This window comes from Megalobrama amblycephala, linkage group LG4 (genome assembly GCF_018812025.1).
Source record: "Megalobrama amblycephala isolate DHTTF-2021 linkage group LG4, ASM1881202v1, whole genome shotgun sequence".
Classification (NCBI taxonomy): Eukaryota; Metazoa; Chordata; class Actinopteri; order Cypriniformes; family Xenocyprididae; genus Megalobrama; species Megalobrama amblycephala.
The window spans coordinates 27,926,145-27,944,381 of record NC_063047.1 but is presented as its reverse complement, the minus strand read 5'-3'; the positions used below and the strand labels follow the sequence as shown (position 1 = coordinate 27,944,381).

At 37.0% G+C, this 18,237-nt stretch overlaps 1 protein-coding gene across 1 annotated transcript in view; it reads left to right on the top strand.

The window, feature by feature from the left end:
* The window catches only part of fbrsl1 (fibrosin-like 1), a 342,013-nt gene that overhangs the window by 1,146 nt on the left and 322,630 nt on the right, over nucleotides 1–18,237 (top strand). Inside the window, 1 exon segment of the mRNA XM_048188682.1 lies at nucleotides 1–96. Coding sequence (XP_048044639.1) covers nucleotides 1–96 — 96 coding nt within the window.

Sequence of the window (18,237 nt, the reverse complement as noted above, 5' to 3'; positions counted from 1 at the left end):
CCCCCCCGGAGGAAGAGACGAGAGTCTAGTTCTCAGGAGGAGGATATTATTGATGGATTTGCTATAGCCAGTTTCGTCAGTTTGGACCGTCTCGAGGTAAGAACCGGTTTAAATATTCTGAACACGTCCGACCGCCTATGGCCGCGGCGACGGTTCAAGTTTTTATTGTTCTTTATACCATTGTGAACGGCGGTGATGACATAACCGCTTCTGAGGGTGCTAAACAGGTGTTTGGTGTTGTCGCATTCCAGAAGTTCCGTTTGCCAGTGAGCGTTTATGATGACAGAACACAGTGATAGCACCCATGTGACGTAATGGAGGTCACGGCTTTTGGTGATTCGCGCTGTCACTCTTGGAGAACTGTGTCAGTGTTTGACAGGTCACTTCGAGGAAAACGGTGAATCATTCAGAAGCTTCAGCTTGAATAACAAGAGCAACAATATCGGCTTGAGTTTGTCATCTGTTAAAGTAGGCTGCTGAAATGATTCATGACATATCGGGAAGTTGTGGTTTTTATGGTTTTGGGGGCTTTTTATGTAGCCCATAGTGGAGCTGTAAATGTCAATGACACTAATCTGTTGACATGCAGTCCTATCATGACTGTACTGTTGGTATGACAAATACTGTTGTCCCAGATGATAAAGTTTAGTTTTTCCAAGATTTTGTTATTATTGCAAGTTATTAAAGTTATTGGTAACACTTTAGTTAAAGATCCAATTCTCACCATTAACTAGTTGCTTATTAGCATGCATAATACTAGGATATTGATTGTTTATTAGTACTTATAAAGCACATATTAATGCCTTATTCTGCATTCCTTAATCCTACCCAATACCTAAACTTAACAACTACCTTACTAACTAATAATAAGCAGTAATTAGGAGTTTGGGGCAGAAGTCGTAGTTAATAGTTCGTTAATAGTGAGAATTGGGCCCTAATCTAAATTGTGACCAAGTTATTTGCACCTTGTGTTCATATCAAGATGTTTTTACTCTTTTGACCTATGCACATTTTTCCATAAAAGATCAAAATATGTGATATAATAACTTAATGACCTTGACACAGTTATGAGAGACTAAAAAGAGTCCATTTCTGTTTTTTTCCCATCCTTCCTTGTTGTTGGTTGCCATAATCACTTTGATCTGGTTATCGAAAGTGTTCAAATAGCCTATTAACAATATTTAAACACAAAATAGCTACAGTGATTATTCAGTTATGCCAGCAGTCTTTCAATGTGACCTTTTTTTTTTTTTTTAACAATGTTCAAATTGTAAACAAGTTCATCATATGTGTATTCTACTTATTATTGTATTAATTCTATTTTAATAGATTTTTTTGAAAGCCTAGATCCTGACCACATCATTGACCCATATGCAGGTTAAAAACCAGCAGTGTCTTTATGTCTCAAGGTTTACTTAAATGAACCATCATACACTGAATGTTGGCTGTCTTTATTTAGTGTGTTTCAGACAGGATCATTGATTCATCAAGTGGTGTGTTTGTACTTGTTGTACTGATAGAGAAGCTAATAAGGGCAAGTGAATTAACAATAGCTATACATGGATGTTGTGCAAACAGCCTTGACTGAGAGTTGTATAGCTGAAGTGGTGGTTTATTGGCTAGCAAGTGTGAGTACATTCATAACAAATGACATTGGCCTAACATGACCAGTGAACTGTAAAACAAGGCTCAGTCACATAAACAAACTGAGATATGCTTCTACATTGACTGTGAAAACAGTTGTCATAGTACCTCTCGAGATCAAGTGATTTATTGAACGTGTTATGATTTGTGTTCATTTAAACATTAACATAATTGAGTGGTAATTTCTCTGCTTTGCAGAGGTTTTCAGGCATTTGACCCTGATAAATAGGCATTTCCTACCATGGTTACTATTGGCATGCTTACAGTTTCATAAACATGTTCATTTTTGACAGCAAACAGTGACGATCTAAGCCCCAGAGTCTACAGTTTGGTTAATATGTGTTGTTTGTAGTATGATGAACAGCACACCACTTTGCGTAAGTATTAAGATGTTCTAGTTGGCCTGATCCTTTTGAGAATCCACCCACATGCAGTGTAATTCAGGGCACTGCAGATAAACGCATCTTTCTTTGAACTTTTCCTCATGTTTTGCATGTCTGATGAACAGTTAAGTGGCTAGAGCTCTCCATCTGGCAAAGGAAAAGAAATCCACCAGATGCATTTGTTTACTACTTAATGATTTGCTTCTGAATCTGCTTACCTGTGCGTGTGTGTGTGTGAATTTTCAGGGAAGATCAACTGTGGGATATGAAGCTTTGAGATGCGTTTTAGCAAAATTACATAATGCCTCCCATCTCTTTAAGTCCTTCTGTGTAATGAAGTACTTAATTGATAAGAATGCTGCAGTTATTTACCCCTCATGAGAACGAAGAGGCTTGTGTGAGTGTGTGGTTGTGCTGGATACAGGATGTAAATCCTCTTTTCGGATCCAGTTGATCCTTATGGTTATATATTTCTCTGGGTTTAATGTTGCAAGTTGGAATTTTAATTGCATAATTTTATGTCATGTGAACCTGAAGCATTTCATTTGCATTTCCGCATTCATTAGTGATCAGATCTGTGCTTGTTCTCATTCATTGGAACCATTCGTTTTTACCCACTGGTTTGACTTCACTATAGGATGAAAAGATAAAAAACAAAAACGATTAATAGTTAAAACAAAGGCGAGGCTGATGATGTCATATTGGAAGCTCAGGAATTTTTGCGAAGTACCTTTAGCGTTGCACTGGAATGTGACATCTCTCCATGATGATTTTAGTTGTTCTTTAAGGGAATGAGAATGACGATGAAGAACTTTTGTTCATATGTTTGTTTTATTTATATATATATATATATATATATATATATATATATATATATATATATATATATATATATATATATATATATATATATAATTGCCTACTTATCTTTCAATTTGAAATGTAAAAGAAAATAGCTCCACCATCTGGTGTCCACACTTGCACATTAGCTGCTCTAAAGGATCCTATAAGCTATTGATATTAAATTATATATTATATTGATATATTAATCCTCAGACAGGAGGGTGGAAGGATGTAGTGGGGTGTTGGACAGTGATTTTTGAGTGATTATCATGTTTGTTCCTTTGAGAGAGTGAGTGTGGGAGATGAAGAGGTGGAGAAAAGTGCATGCTGATAAAATCTGTGACCTAAGATGCTGTTTAAAAGATTTAAATGAGGTCATGTAGTTTATCATAAGTATTTGTTTGACTTCCATGTTAATCAACACAATGTTCTGCGAAAGACTGTAAGCAGTAAGCAATAAACATTTTCAAGGCCGAGTTTGATTCACCTTATTTTCCACTTGTACTATTTTTCCAGCAATTTAGTTTTTTTTTTTTCATGAAGCACCCGCTGGCTGAGAAAGCTGTTCAGGGAAGATAGAAACGACAGACTAGCATTAGTGCTCCTCTGAAAATTGCAATAAAAATAATGGGGTAGAAATTGAGAAGAGTCATAAGTGGCTCATTAAGCAATAGAGTGTTTTCTTTTTAAACAGGCAGACCTTCTAGTCCAAGTTTCTCATTCAGTGAAAACTATTACTGTTAAACACTTGTGCACTGAATTTTTTAGGATAGATTTTTCCGATATGATTTATGAGCATATGAGTTAATTTTTTTTTTTCCTTTTCTTTTTTTTTTTTTTCCGACTCATGTAGTTCCCTTTGACACCATGGAAGTGTTTGCTATAAACTTGTTTCTGACTTGTAGGAGCCTGTTCTGACTTTTGTTTTCAGGGCTTTTGGTTATGAGTTTGTGGTTGTGGTTTTCTGTCTGTTTCTGGGCGTTGATGAATCATTTCTCCAAACAAGTTTCAAACCATTATACATCCAGAGTTGTCAAATAGAAAGGCCTAAATGTAACTAAAGGGATGAATTTAAGCTGCTTTATTTTACTGACTTCTTTTTGTTCATGTAAGTTACCACAAAATATACAGTATTTCAATCTGTCTACATTATTCAAGTATGAAATCATGTAAAATTTTTGTATAAAATTGGCCACTTACTTGATATGGTCAGCACATAGGGCCAATACATTATTTTTCTTTAATACGATTCAAAATATGTGTGCATTTACTCTGAAATGGCATAAAATGGAGATTTTTATATTATTATTATTATTATTATTATTATTATTATTTATTTTTTCAGAAAGAGGTAGCTATCATAGATATTGGCATCGGCCACCAAAAAAAATCTGTATCGGTCAACCCTTAACAAAAAACAGTAAAGAGCAGTAATATTTACCTACTTAAAGTTTTACTAAAATATTTTAAAATCTGAAAAATGGATCACGGGTAGCTTTTTTTTTTTCAGCACAAACAAATTGTTCAGTTGTTTTAAATCCATACATTAAAATGGATTCATGGAAAGTCATGGTCAAATAAAAAGCATATTAAAACCATTGCCATATTCACAGTGTTGCTTTATTTAATATCGCAAGCAAAATCATGATGTATATATTGGCAATTTATAATATATTATCCAACACTAGTGCACATGCACATGCACATTATTGCTTCCTAGTTGGCACAGTCGTAATGAGAGCGTGTGTATGTGTGTGTGTGTGTGTGTGTACTGTAATCTCATATGTTGGGTCTCCGTGTGTGTCTTAGAGCATGTTTTCTTTATAAATGACGCTTGCTGTGAAAGCAATTAGCGTAACAATTGTCGACAAGCTCCTACTCTGAACGTGAGATAGCTGCCTCGGCTCCATGGGGAAAAGCCTTTATGGTCTAACTGATACTAACAATAATTGCTGAGAGTGCTATTCCCATATTGAAATAAGATATGGAGATGGGAGAGGATTTCAGAGGCCTGTCTTCCTCCCTCACACACTACTTCTCTCTTGGTTCCTCTCCCTTTATATGTTTTAGTATATTTGCAGTTGGTTGGTGAGAAATGAAAGGCTCATATGCCTGCGTAACCTTTAGATTTAACCTGGTTCTTGATTGGCCGAGTTACAGCAGGAAAGGTCATCGGACTCATTGCAAAACAATATTCTCTGGATATGATGACTTATTGAAAGATGTGCTCCAAATCTGAGTGGACAGGCTGGTTAATTCATGTATACAGCTCATTTGTATGGGATGATGCCCTTTCTTTGTCTGTTCAGAATAACACGTGTTGCGTACACAAACGACAATTTGAATTAGCCAGCATCTGCATAATTAAATGGAAGTTGAGCGTCCACGCTGCCCTTTTACCACAGCCACTTGCAGCTAATTCAAGAGGGGTCATTTTGACTGTTTGGCTAAATGTCGATTATTAGAGCATGTACTGTTTAAAGTGCCCCTATTATGCTATTTTAAAGGTTCTTAATTTTGTTTTGGAGGTCTCCTACAATAGATTTAAATGCATCCAAGGTCAAAAGCACTTAAATTTTCTCATACATTGCGTCATCACATCATCTGAAACTGTTCGATAAAGTATTTGGTCTCTTTAAACTAGGGATGTGACGGTGAGGAAATTTCCCTCTGGTTAATCGGCCTGTGACAACACCGGTAATACTGGTCTCACCACTGGTGCAGAACAGAGCAAGCGTTTTCAATTAATTCCTTCCATAGGAATGAACTGAAAATGGTCGCTTTGCTCCGCTTGCTCCACGCCAGTGGACATGCCTATTATGAATGCCCATGCGCATTTTATTTTGCTTTCGAATTAGCAGCAATTGCTTGAATGGTGGTTTCATTAGTATACTTAAAGGTGATAGAGAGGATTTTTTCGTCGACTGAGAATCCAAAGACTGTTACTGAGTTTTTGAAATGAGCGCATGCCTAAGAACAGCCCCCCTCCTTCACAGCTCATTTCAAGAGAACGGCATTCGCTGTCTCGTGTTTGTGGATTCATTATGTCGGACTCACCGCAGGTAACTCATAATCTCCTGACAAAAACATTGCATGCGGCGCCTGTGGAGTGTGGAAAGTTACTGGAGCGCGCAGCCGCGCTCGTCTCTCACAAGGAACGTCAAGGCAGTGATTGACAAGCCAGAAGGCCAGTCTGTCTCCTGCTGCTGATCTGTGCCGCGACTCTTGTTCGGCTTTAATTGTAGTGTCTGTTCTCTAATTGAACTAAATGATTTTTATAACTATAAGAAATCGAAACGACTGTGAGGGGCGGTGCCATGATGTTGTGATTTAACCGGTGTTGTGGCTGAACTGATTTTGCGTGTCCACTACAGCGGCGAAACTCTGCTTGGTGCCTCTGAAAATGCTATAACGCCTCCGCTTTGGGGTGTGTCTGTAGCGAGTGTGTTTAATCATGTTTTTTGCAACAGCAATATAATCATCAGAGATGCATGCGATTACATTTGGAAATGGGCAAGCTTTGTTTCCAAATGCCCCAAGTAAAGATATGCTGTCAATTTGATAAACTTTTGTAAACCCAGCCAGTATAATCAAAATGAAAGCATCCAAACTGTGTCAAAAATTGTCCAATGTGTAAACATTGTGGTTTACGCACTAAATCCAGCAATCCTGCATATTTTTAAAAGCTCAAGACAGACGTCACTACCTGAACCTCACAGTGATCGGCTACCGACCAGGTTTTTCACTTGATATTTGCATAAAGTTGAGAATTGGCCAACCTTTTGACGCTCTCAGCCTCTCGCAACACTTTCTCCAGTCCACTGTCAATCCCACAATGCACAAGCTAAAGTTCAAATGCTCGCTCTCTTCCGCTCGCTCCGCACCAGTAGACACGCACTGTGACTATCGCACTGTGACGCTCCTTTCCGAAAAGCCTTCTCTGCTCTGATTGGTCAGATGGCCCAGTCTGTTGTGATTGGTCTACCTGTTACAGTGCATGTCGGGAACAAAGTGGCCATAACTATAGTTAAGCTCTGGAGGTTTCTTCAGCACTTTTATACACAGTGATAAGAACAGTAATGATGTTGTCAGTTTTACTGTATCAACTCTAACCAGAGTTGTCATTCTTTGGAAGTTGTCATTCATGCAAAGTGGATTTGCTTACTCTTCTCAGAAAACGGCATCCTCTCAAAATGTCAACATTACACTCTACAAAAATGGTAATATCCAAAAAAAAAAATATATTGAGGAACAACAAAAAAAACAGCAGCAGTAATGTACAGTCTGCTTGAACGGTTGCAGCAGAGGCGCAGATGCCAGCTCTTTTCTCTGTATTCTAGCTTACAGCTTAATGACTTCCTGCCAGGGCTAAAGTATGTGCTCACTTCATAAATCCCCCCCTATTTTCGGCCCTAACCTCCCCTCTCACGCACCGCTCCAGGTGCTGATGAAACCGTTCCCCTTCTGCATAATCATATTTCCTCTAGCATGAGCCAAAAACAGCCAGCGAGCCAGAGCGGCTTTTCACTGGAACTCTCTGCCGTACTTGTCCCTCGTGATTCCATGACTTTTAAACGGTTAAGTGGGAGACTTGATTCTGATTAAATACAATAGGGATTCTTGTACAGAATTAGAAATAAGCCACAGCTTTTCAGAAAATTGACATAGATAAAACATGACCACATTTTTTCTGTCCCCCATCACCTATAATAATTGTCTATCTTGATTATAAAGTCTACAGATATTTGTACAGGTTTTATTAGGGTTACATTTTATTTCGATGGTTGACTTTAGACATTCTACTAACTTTAAGTAACTTTGCAACTACATGTGAACCAAGTCTCATTAGAGTATTTTTAGACTGCTAGGTTTGGGTTAGGTGTTAGGGTTCAGGTACGTTGACATATAGTTGCAATGTTACTTATGTAGTAAAATGTATAAAGTGGACCATCAAAATAAAGTGTTACCTTCTTTTATTATATTTATTTTATGTGTTAAATATATTAACATGTGTTTTTATTTACTCTGCCGTTCAAAAGTTTGGGGTCAGTAAGATATTTTTTTAATAGTGTTTTTGAGTAGTCTCTTATGCTCACCAAGGCTTAATTTTATTTGATTAAAAAAAATAGTGAAAACAGTAATATTGTGAAATTTATTACAATTTTTAAAATTGTAAAACTTTTATTTCTTATATTTAACACACAATGTATTTCTGTGACAGCAAAGCTGGTTGTGCTGCTTAATATTTATTTGGAAACTAAAAAAGTGTGGTCATTTGTATATCAGGCTTAATTTTTTGGGGGGAAACCACATTACATTTTTTGATGAACAGAAAGTTCAAAAGAAAGGGTTTATTTGAAGTAGAAATCTTTCTTTTTTAATATTATAAATGCCCTTTTGATAAATTCATGCATTATTGCTGAATAACAGTACTAATTTCTTTCAAAATCTTACTGACCCCAAACTTTTAAATGGTATGTGTATATAAAAATGCACCATGACCTATATAAAAAAAGTGATGCTTTTTATAATATATAGTTAATTAAGAGGTCCATGGTGCATTTTTCTAGCAGTGGATTTCCGTTGAATATAAGTTATCATAGGTATTCTTCCATTTTACTGTTGCTGAAGTGTAGCCTCCAGCGTACAGATGATCTGTGGTTAGTGAACAGTGACGTGCAACGTCAACACTTCAAGAGTAGACAACCTCAAGCTGTCACAGCATGACTCAATTCTGGTTGATTCCAGTGGAGATGGCATTATTGTCTATAGACGAGTTCTGGATAGGCGGGTGATGCTTTGGAAAAACTGTCAAAAACTATAATCATGAATAGTTTGTATAGAAAAATAAGGCATATCTTTTTTTTAACTGGCTTATTTTCTAAAGGGCTATCTGTACATTTTATTTTTTACATCTGGACATATATCCAAACAAATATACAATATGGTAGAGTTGTGTGATTCTGGATGAAATTGGAAATCACAATTTTTTTTGTTTGTTTAAAATAGAGATCCTAATTCTCCCACAATTCTGAATAGACAATTTAACAAAATAACATTTAATTTACTTGAGGTTCTGACAAAGTGTTAATTGCTTCAGGCTAAATGACTCAATAACACACTCATAAAGAGTTGTTTCATTACTGGATGCATCGTTTTTGTACAAATCTCTTTAATGAATGATTCAATGGCTATGTTTCCATCCACCTGTTTTTATGGACATTTTGTGATATTGCATGAAAAAACCCTGGATGGAAATGGCAAGATGCTCATAAACTGTAAATATATACAGTCTTGTAATTGATACAATCTTTATTTGAAGTGTCAAGTTACTTTCAAATTGTGAAATTGTCTATTTTGATTGCTACCGTAGACATCAGTGTTTATAACCAAACTATAAACTTTTATCCCAGTACATGGAAATAATGATACTGTGTGGCTGAAAAGACTGTTTGTGAACAGTGGAGGCTCATCAGGGGAGATGAGGGGTGGCACAGCCTACCCAAAATTTTGAGGTGAAAATGGGAGAAGGACGATTTAATGTTAATAAAATTCCCAGTTATTAATTTTATTTCATTTCTCACACAACTGATCTTCCTCGAATGTGCTGAATCTTACAATGTAATTAGTCATTTGGAAAACTGTGCTATGGTTAGTCTGAGGGCACAGAGTAGGGGAGGGGGAGGCTAAATCCATAACCTGAGACTTTTGCCTCCATTGGTTAAAAAAATAAAAACAATAGCCAATCACCATCAAGTATTTCACTTTCAGTGATTTAGAGTATATCAATCAATCATCGTAGAGACATGTTTTATGTAATTTTTTTTTTTTTAGTTTGAACTGCTACCGCTGATAATGTACAGCTACCTTAATTATGGAGAGTAGCAATATTGAATATTTGATCGCTATCAAAATTATTAAAGCTACCATTAGAACAGCAGCTACAATTTTAAAATGAAGACCCTACTTTTAAGTTGGATATAGGCTACAGAAATCAGCTTCACTAAGCGGCCGAACATGCTCATTTAACACAGACATTTATGTAACGGAGGCCAGCTAGTAAGAGCTGTGTGTGTTAACCTCACTCCCCTGGCCTCGAGCCGCACTGGCGACTGACGCTAGAAACTGCGGTCTTTAGCATCCTTGTTAGCACGCTCGCCTCCCATACTGGAAACGCTGATTTGAATCCCACTTGAAACGCGAGTCCAAAGTAAGGCCGGTTACATTTAAAATAATGGATCTGTGCTTCAACTTATAGGCTAGCTGAGTGAAATTACATTGTCTTGCTGTATGTGTGTCATTTTCTTTACGTTTTCTGTCTAAAAGTGACTAAAAAGCCATTTTAAAGCAGTTTAAAAACAAACAAACAAGAAATCCTTGGAAGGGGTCCCCAGATCGCTACAATTTATTGTGCCTCCTCTATTTTAAAAACCCACCAGCCGCCACTGTTTGTGAAGCTGTTTCAAAACTACATGACAACTGTTCTTTCTGGATCAGCGGCAGAGCAAACGCAGATTTGAATGTTCCTCTGTGATCGCACTTGTCATTGGTTTAATAGACACAGTCATTTAGAAATAAGCTCGCTTGGGTGTTTGAATCGAGATCGCAATCTGTTACCAATTAATTATGCAGCTCTACTGTATGGTATTTCAATGGGGTGGGTGATATGACAAAATCTTATTCACGATATAATATCTCTTTTTAACATCATGCACCTCCTGCTTTTTATTTTCTCATTCATGTATATTTCTTTATAACTCTAAAGTATCAATAACTTTAAGTAGTACTGCGCTATGTGAATATACATGCCACGTTTTAAACAATATAGAAAAATCTCTAACAGACACTGCCCAGCCTTGTATTTTGGCACCGCTTTGCCTTTCACTTAGTAGAACTAGCCTAATTAGACAAATGGAAGCAAAAACCATGTGATACCCCCTCATTGTTTAAGAAAATATGGCCAAGACTACTAAATATGTGTTCACTTACAAAGAGGATAAACGTGGTTTGTGCTGACCACATTGTAATGTGTGGGGTGAATTATTGGCTGCTGAGAGCATGAACATGCAGACTATAAATCACACTTCTGCTGTTTACAAGCATTTACAAGTCTGTCATGTTAATAATTCTGCATATTGTTGGGCTAATGGAGTTCATGATAATATTAATTCATTTCAGTGTTTGATTTTAAGGGCATTTTGCTGTTGTATGATAAACGTTTTTTTTTTTTGGTCACCATTTGATGGTCCTAAAGCAAAACCAGTTGCTGTTCTAAAATAATGGCTTGAGTTTTTGTTTTATGTAGTATATGTAATTGGGATTGTTGTCTTGGAGATACTATGGAGGGTGTCTACAGCATTGTGTTTTTTCCATGGAAATGCCATTAGATGCAATGCAGCATGTTTTTCTCGTGGTGAAATGGTTTTAGTTGGGGAGCAGCTGTTATGTTGATGTAGGTTTTCGACTGAGCAACAGAGAGGCCCTCACTGGCTTGCTGCATTGAGGCTGGAAATAGCACACTGCTAGAGACACACACGTGCACACACACACATGCACACACACACACACACACACACACACACTGCTGCCACAGCACATGAGTGACACTGCACTGGAAATAAAAGAAAAACACCCTAGTCTGCAGGGAGGGACACAGTTGTGTTTGACTGCCGTCAGTTCCGAATCCATTGTATTGTTACTGGAAAATTGTCTTTTTCTGTCATATTTGACCCTAATGACGTGACATCAGTGATGGATGCCGCTTTTCCACACTTCATGAATGCAATATCATGAATTCTGCTTTGCATACGGTGATCTTATAACACTTTTCTTTCATTGTTTCTTCAAGGTCCACTTTTAAAGCTCATGTTTCTTGCATCAATGCTTCTTGCATTTATATGACCTTTTTGTGTCCTCTCCCTGACCCTTTAACCCAGTGAGGTCTGTAATACCTAGAGAAAGCTGTCATGCTAGCATTCCCATTTTCTCAATGCTTTCAGAATTGCGTACTTCAGTGTTCCCAAAATTTTTAGAGTGGGTTACCCCTTGAGGCATTTAACGTGCTTCTGCGTACCCCCTCTCTTCCACTTAGACTGCAGTCACACCTTTTCCATTAAGGGACAATATTTGCCCCCCTAAAGTGATTTTCAGATGCATTTTGGCTCAACTGTGCTGAGAATTCCGGGCTGAGAACGGTTTGTAATTGTGCTGCGCCGTACCAGGCTCAAGTGAAAACTCAAACTGTTCGGACTGACGGTGGAAAAGCGGTTATAGTTTGATGCTGCTCAGAGGTGGCAAGAATGCAATTACAGTGATAATGTTATGAGATAATGTTTTAAATAAAAAATGTTCAGTAGAAAAATATGAAATGATGGTAAATCGAAAACGAAGTGATACTTTTAAATATTTAAACTAATGACTCGTTTCCACCATTGTCATTCACCTTGTCATTCTGCAGTGAGTGTAGCTCCACCCTTTTGGTATTGGAACTATTGGTACCCAAACGGAAGGGTCCCAAAAAAGTGGTATGGTTCGGAATTAGGTACCATTCACAACTTTCACAAAAATTGCACAAAAATTGCTTATCATACTGAACTGTACTGAACCGTACCGCTTGGTAGAAATGAGCCATAAAAACACCAGTAGGTGGCTGAAAGTCATTGTCTTGATGAGTGAGTCATGGAGTCTTTCATTCATTCAGTAACAAAGCAAGTGGCTGACTGTATTTATGAATGGGTCACTGAATCATTGACTCTTCCAGTTCATTTAAAGCTGTTGATTCGTTCACTAACGAAACAGCTAAGGAACAATTTTTTTTTGTTGCAAAATAGATCACTTAATAATATCTTTTTTTTTTTTGTTGAACTGTTGTATAATATCAGTCACATTTGAGAGATATTCAGGAAAAAATGCATTCTTGCTTGTATAATTTTTTTTTTATCAGCATTAAAAACAAGAACTCGCACAGGGTATGTTTTTGTATTGAAGAGAGTTTGAACATTAAATTGGTCACTATGCACAGTCTGTGTCTATATTTGTTCTTCATGCTAGTAAGCGATAAAACCCCGCTTTTACAAAGGTACATTATCGAGAACTTCAGTAATCTAGCGTGATTTGCTAAGGCAGCATATTCTGCACGCAACCTCTCATATGCACGCTGCTTGTGTGGATGCAGTCAGTTTTGACTGCAAAAGATGAGGTAATTTGATTAGATGTCATGTACTTGACCTTTTACGGCATTACCGTTTTCCTGTTTTTTCACTAGAAGCAGCATTTTTTGCCTGTTGAAATATATGCTCGGCTTTACTGTTATTTTAAGATGGGTTAGAATCAAATGAATGACAAAACTCAGCATTTTGTTCGCGTACCCCTTCTGTCACCTCACGTACTCCAGTTTGGCATCCACCAGTGTAGTTAAAACATTTAACAGGAGTGGTTAAATGGCCCATGCTAACTGCCATTTATCACATCACAACTTAAACGGGTCTCTTTTTTTGCTACTGTACTTGTAAAGCTTATTAATTCACTGTTGTCATTGGCTAAGGTTTTTGGATGTGAAATATGTAACAACATTGTCACAACAACCATCCAGATTTCAAAAATCAGTTTTTGCAGTTTTGTCTCCAATAGTGTTTTTGAAAGGTAAAGCATGTTTTCATAGACTTTAATTTCAAAAGGTCTAGGAAAAAAAAAAGCAGTTTTTGAACATGAAAAGCTTTGCTCCTTCAGTTCGACAATATATCAATACCGACGTTATTACAATGTAAAATAATTTTTCTATTTTAATAAATTATGTAATGTAGTTCTGTGACGCAAAGCTGAATTGCTCAGACTCATTACTCCAGCCTTCTGGAGTCCATACTAGATAAGTTTCTTTAACAAAAAAAAAAAAACATTTTGTTTCGAGCGATATATTCGCAGTTATAGCAATAACATTTGTGTAAAGCAGTATTTCTGTTCTAAAATAGTTTTTGCGAAGTCATTTTTTAAAACTTTGTTCTTCTATTCTCTTTTTTTTCTCTTTTTTTTATGTTATGACCCCTTTAACACCTTTTTAGTGTAGTGGAGGTTGAACGATTAAATTACTGGTGGATTCTTCTGTTATTGTAACTGGCTGATACTTTTTGATTTGGCAGTTTTTTTTCCCTAGAGGATACAGAAGGACCACCTCGGTTTGGTCTTAAGAGCTATTCACTTCACTTTTCAAAGACGATGGGCAGCCCATGTGAGAAAAGCGGGGTGCCTTGGGCAGGTTTATTCTGTATGCCTCAGCGTGCTCTTCCAGAACTGGCACACTGTCTGGCTGTTTATTGGTTTTGTAATGGGATCCATATCAGGAATTTTTGGCAGACATAAAGTAAATGAGCTAACACACATTTGGACCCCACAGGCTAAATAAGACCCATTGTTTAGTGCAGAAAGCACAATAGTGTTTCTGTCTCAACGCCACTGCCTTAACGCTTCACAGAGCCAGAGAGAGATATAACAAATCTTTGGTCAAAATAATTGCTAATTGTGTGATTTCCTGACCTGAAGCTTTTGAAAAAGCGCAAAGCATGTCTGTTTAGTCTCTGTGATCACTGTGATTCTCACCCCTAGTTGTATGTTGTACTACACAACACCTATTTTATTTGTTGGTCTGCATTCCATGGAGAAGGGGAGGTGGGGTGGTTGGCACAAGCCCTGCAATAATCTCGCCAAACCCTGCTGACACATGGGTGTGGTACATGTACACACTTCACACGCAGCTATAAAATGCCTTTGTGGTGTTTGGTCCTTTGAAATCTTCTTAGAAATTTTCTAGACTGTTGGTTCTAGAGTGCCGCTGGCAGAAATACGGTTCTTTAGCTTGTGATCCAGGGTGCTGACCGCATTGCGGGCATTCTTAAAATTTACATGTCTAATTACTTTGCTGCATAATTCTCTGTACAGTTCTTTCAGTCGAGACACCTGGAATGAATTTCACATGTATCAAGTTTCCCAAGGCAGAGGTGTTAGAGCAGTGGTTCCCAAACTTTTTCAGCCAGGCCCCGCTTTTGTAGAGAAAGATATTTTCAAGCACCCACCCACCTACATGCACCAACATAAAGTCACTCTCAAACAAGACCTTGCTTGCAAAATCGGATTTATTTGAATCACTGTAGTTAATGCAGTACTACAACTTCTCAACTTCAACTGGCTTCTCTTTGTGTTCGTAATGTTAGTGGAGTCTTAACATGTTCTGCTTCATACTGTCAGACACTAATATTTTGAAGCACACAACACATTGTGGTCTCTCTTCTCTACCCACCATTGTACTGGTGACTCCGAGGGCTGGGTATGCCTCATAATATTTTCTTGTCTTTTGTCTACACCAGATGCGACGGCCGTCTTGAGGTTCCAGTCTACTGGATGTGACAAAGTGAACATTGCAAATCCATTTGTCCTTTGTGTCAAAAGTTGCACAAACGATGGAGTACGTCAGAAGTAGAAAGGGTCATCACTTTATTGTCGGGGATTTGTCGTGTCGTGATTAAAATGGGTTCTATTTGGTTTTGTTGCATCGCACAGCTCGTGTCTGGTGTTGACAGTTTTAGTTGTTTTAGTAGTTGTGACATTTGAAGTAGATTCATCGTCTGCTTTACAGTTACTGGGACTGGCAGTCCTTTTACAAACCTGTCAATGCTTAGTGCGGAACCATGCATCATTCATTTCTTCAATTGCACCCTCTAGTGGTCTGTTATTGCATGAAAACAACCGCTCAACTGATAACAGACCGATCAAGCGGGTGCTGAGAGTCATCTTGAGGTAACAAAATATGTCAAATTAATATTTTGTGTTCAGTTATTGATCCAAGTAGCCACATAATAAGCAAGATAATTTTGCAGTGGGGTCTTGTATTACCCTGAAGAGGTTTCTTTTACATAACAATCTCTGACTGTACACTATCCCTTTAAGGCTGGAATACACTACATGACTTTTGCTCAGATTTTTGCCTCGATTTGCAGTCTATATGTTTCAACAATAGTCTGCACCAATATGCAGATTTTTGTCAGTCAGTGTTGATATTTCACAGAAAATCGCATAGTCTATGATGGGTACAGACTCAAATGTTTTTTTAGCTTCAGCCTATGAAAAACATGAACATCAAAACATGTTTGATATTGTGAGGCAATTTTAGAACACATCGCAGATTGACACGTCACTACTGAATCCAAAGCTGTCCTCTATCTGTGTTGCAATAAAATACAATACAAATACTATGGCAACACACAAGTAAATTAACAGAGCACGCATAACATATATGCTTCAATATTTGACTCCTCAGCATAGATAAAACATCTGACTATGCCACTCACCTCTAACACCCATTGTAATTTGTAGAGGCCATACTGATTGCGTCTACCCATCCAAGACATCATCTTGGCTTGTTTTTTCAGGATGTTAAATGGGTCAAACACTCATTAACCCTCTCATCACCCAGCCACCCAACTTGAACAGGCACTTTATGAATATTGCACTGTTTGTATATTTGTAATTTATGTTTATTTCTTTTTCCTTTTTTTTTTCTCTACTTATATATATATATATATATATATATATATATATATATATATATATATATATATATAATTTTTTTTTTTTTTTTTTTATGGCTTTCATGGTGGAAAAGCAAAGTAAGAATTTCATTATACAGGGAACTGCATATGATAATAAAAGGCTTTTGAACAGGGGTGTACATGACAGATGAACTGATAAAATGCCATGGACTTGACTAAAACAGATCTGATCTCAAAAGGTTTGGTAACACTATGTATTTGCACTTTCTCAAGGGTTTCTATATGGAAATCTCAAATAATTCTGCAATAATCAGAAAGCAATGGCAGCAGAGTTTTACGGTCTGTCGCCTGCTGTATTTTCTCTTCCTGTTACTGTCCATCTCTCTCTCTCTCTCTAAGCACCTCAAGTATGTGTGTTTATGTATGTGATGGCTCTTGAAACATCTTGTTAAACATAATCAGTTTGTTAGCAGACTGCTAAAAACAGCACTGCTCACCGCTACCCACATACTCGCACAGATACACACGCACACAAACAGACCCTGTGCAACTGAAAACCTGACAAGATGCCAAACTTGACACAGATTTATTTCAAGTAAAAGTGCTGTGTGGTACAGAACAAGAATAAGGAACAAGGCAGCAGGGATAGTTAAAGGAAGAGTTCAACAAAAAAAACTGTAATTTACTCACATCTCATGTCTATATATATATATATATATATATATATATATATATAGTGCAAAATGGTATTAAAATTATGTGTAGAAGTCGTTGCTTTGTTATGAGAAAGAATTTCCTGAAAAATAAATTTCATTGATGTCATTCGGAGTAACCAATATTAAGGAACCATTTAGGATCAAGTCATGCGGTAAATATCATGACAGGATGTGACATCATTCAGACACCTGCAAAGGACCACATGGTCATGAAGCAAAGTAACTAACTCTCTTTTAACTATTTGAAAAATTCATGTTTTCACTTGATCATATGCATGTCACGAAAAATCAGGTCATTCGGTACAACCGCTATAAAACATGGAAAATGTTGTAATATTTTAAAAAATTGTACTAAATATAAAATGTTTGATTGTCCTTTTGCTAGCTAGCAAGCTAACTAGCTAGCTGGCTAGATATCAGCTTTTTAGCATTGTTTGAAAATATCGTCATTCGGTATAACCAAAAGTGTCATTCGGTAAAACCGAAATGTTGGTTACACTGCAAAATTATTTTTGGTGACAAATTTTGCATATCTTGTAAAAAATGACAAAAGCAGTGTTAATGCATTATAAAAACCACATAATCTCATTGTTAACACATAATAAAACATGTTAACACATGTCTCCCTTATGTTTTTTTACACTTTTAAAGACCTTATTCGTCAATGACCCGTGTGTGTATGTATGTATTGCAAATCTTCAAAGTCATACGATAATTAATTTTCTAATAGTTATAATCTTCTCCATAGTGAACTGCTGAAGTGTAGTTTAACTGGATCAGTCAGATTTGTAAACAAATCATTACACTGGTTTTGTGAATCGAATCAATTGATTTATTAAAAAGATCCTACCAGTACTCTCTAGCAGTTTTCTTTAAAATTTCTCTTTTTGATTTCCACAAAATTGTCATACAGGTTTGCAATGACACTACATTCTGTAGTGTTTGTCAAGATTGATATATGTATTTGGAAATCCTCCATCCTTACGATGTGTTATGAAGTTTTCATGCAGATAACATTCTCTCGTGTTCTGTTGCTTTCCCTCGGGATGCATTTTTGGAGCATTAGTGAATCTTGCGACTCTTCCTCTCGCTGCTTTATCCATCATAGTATAT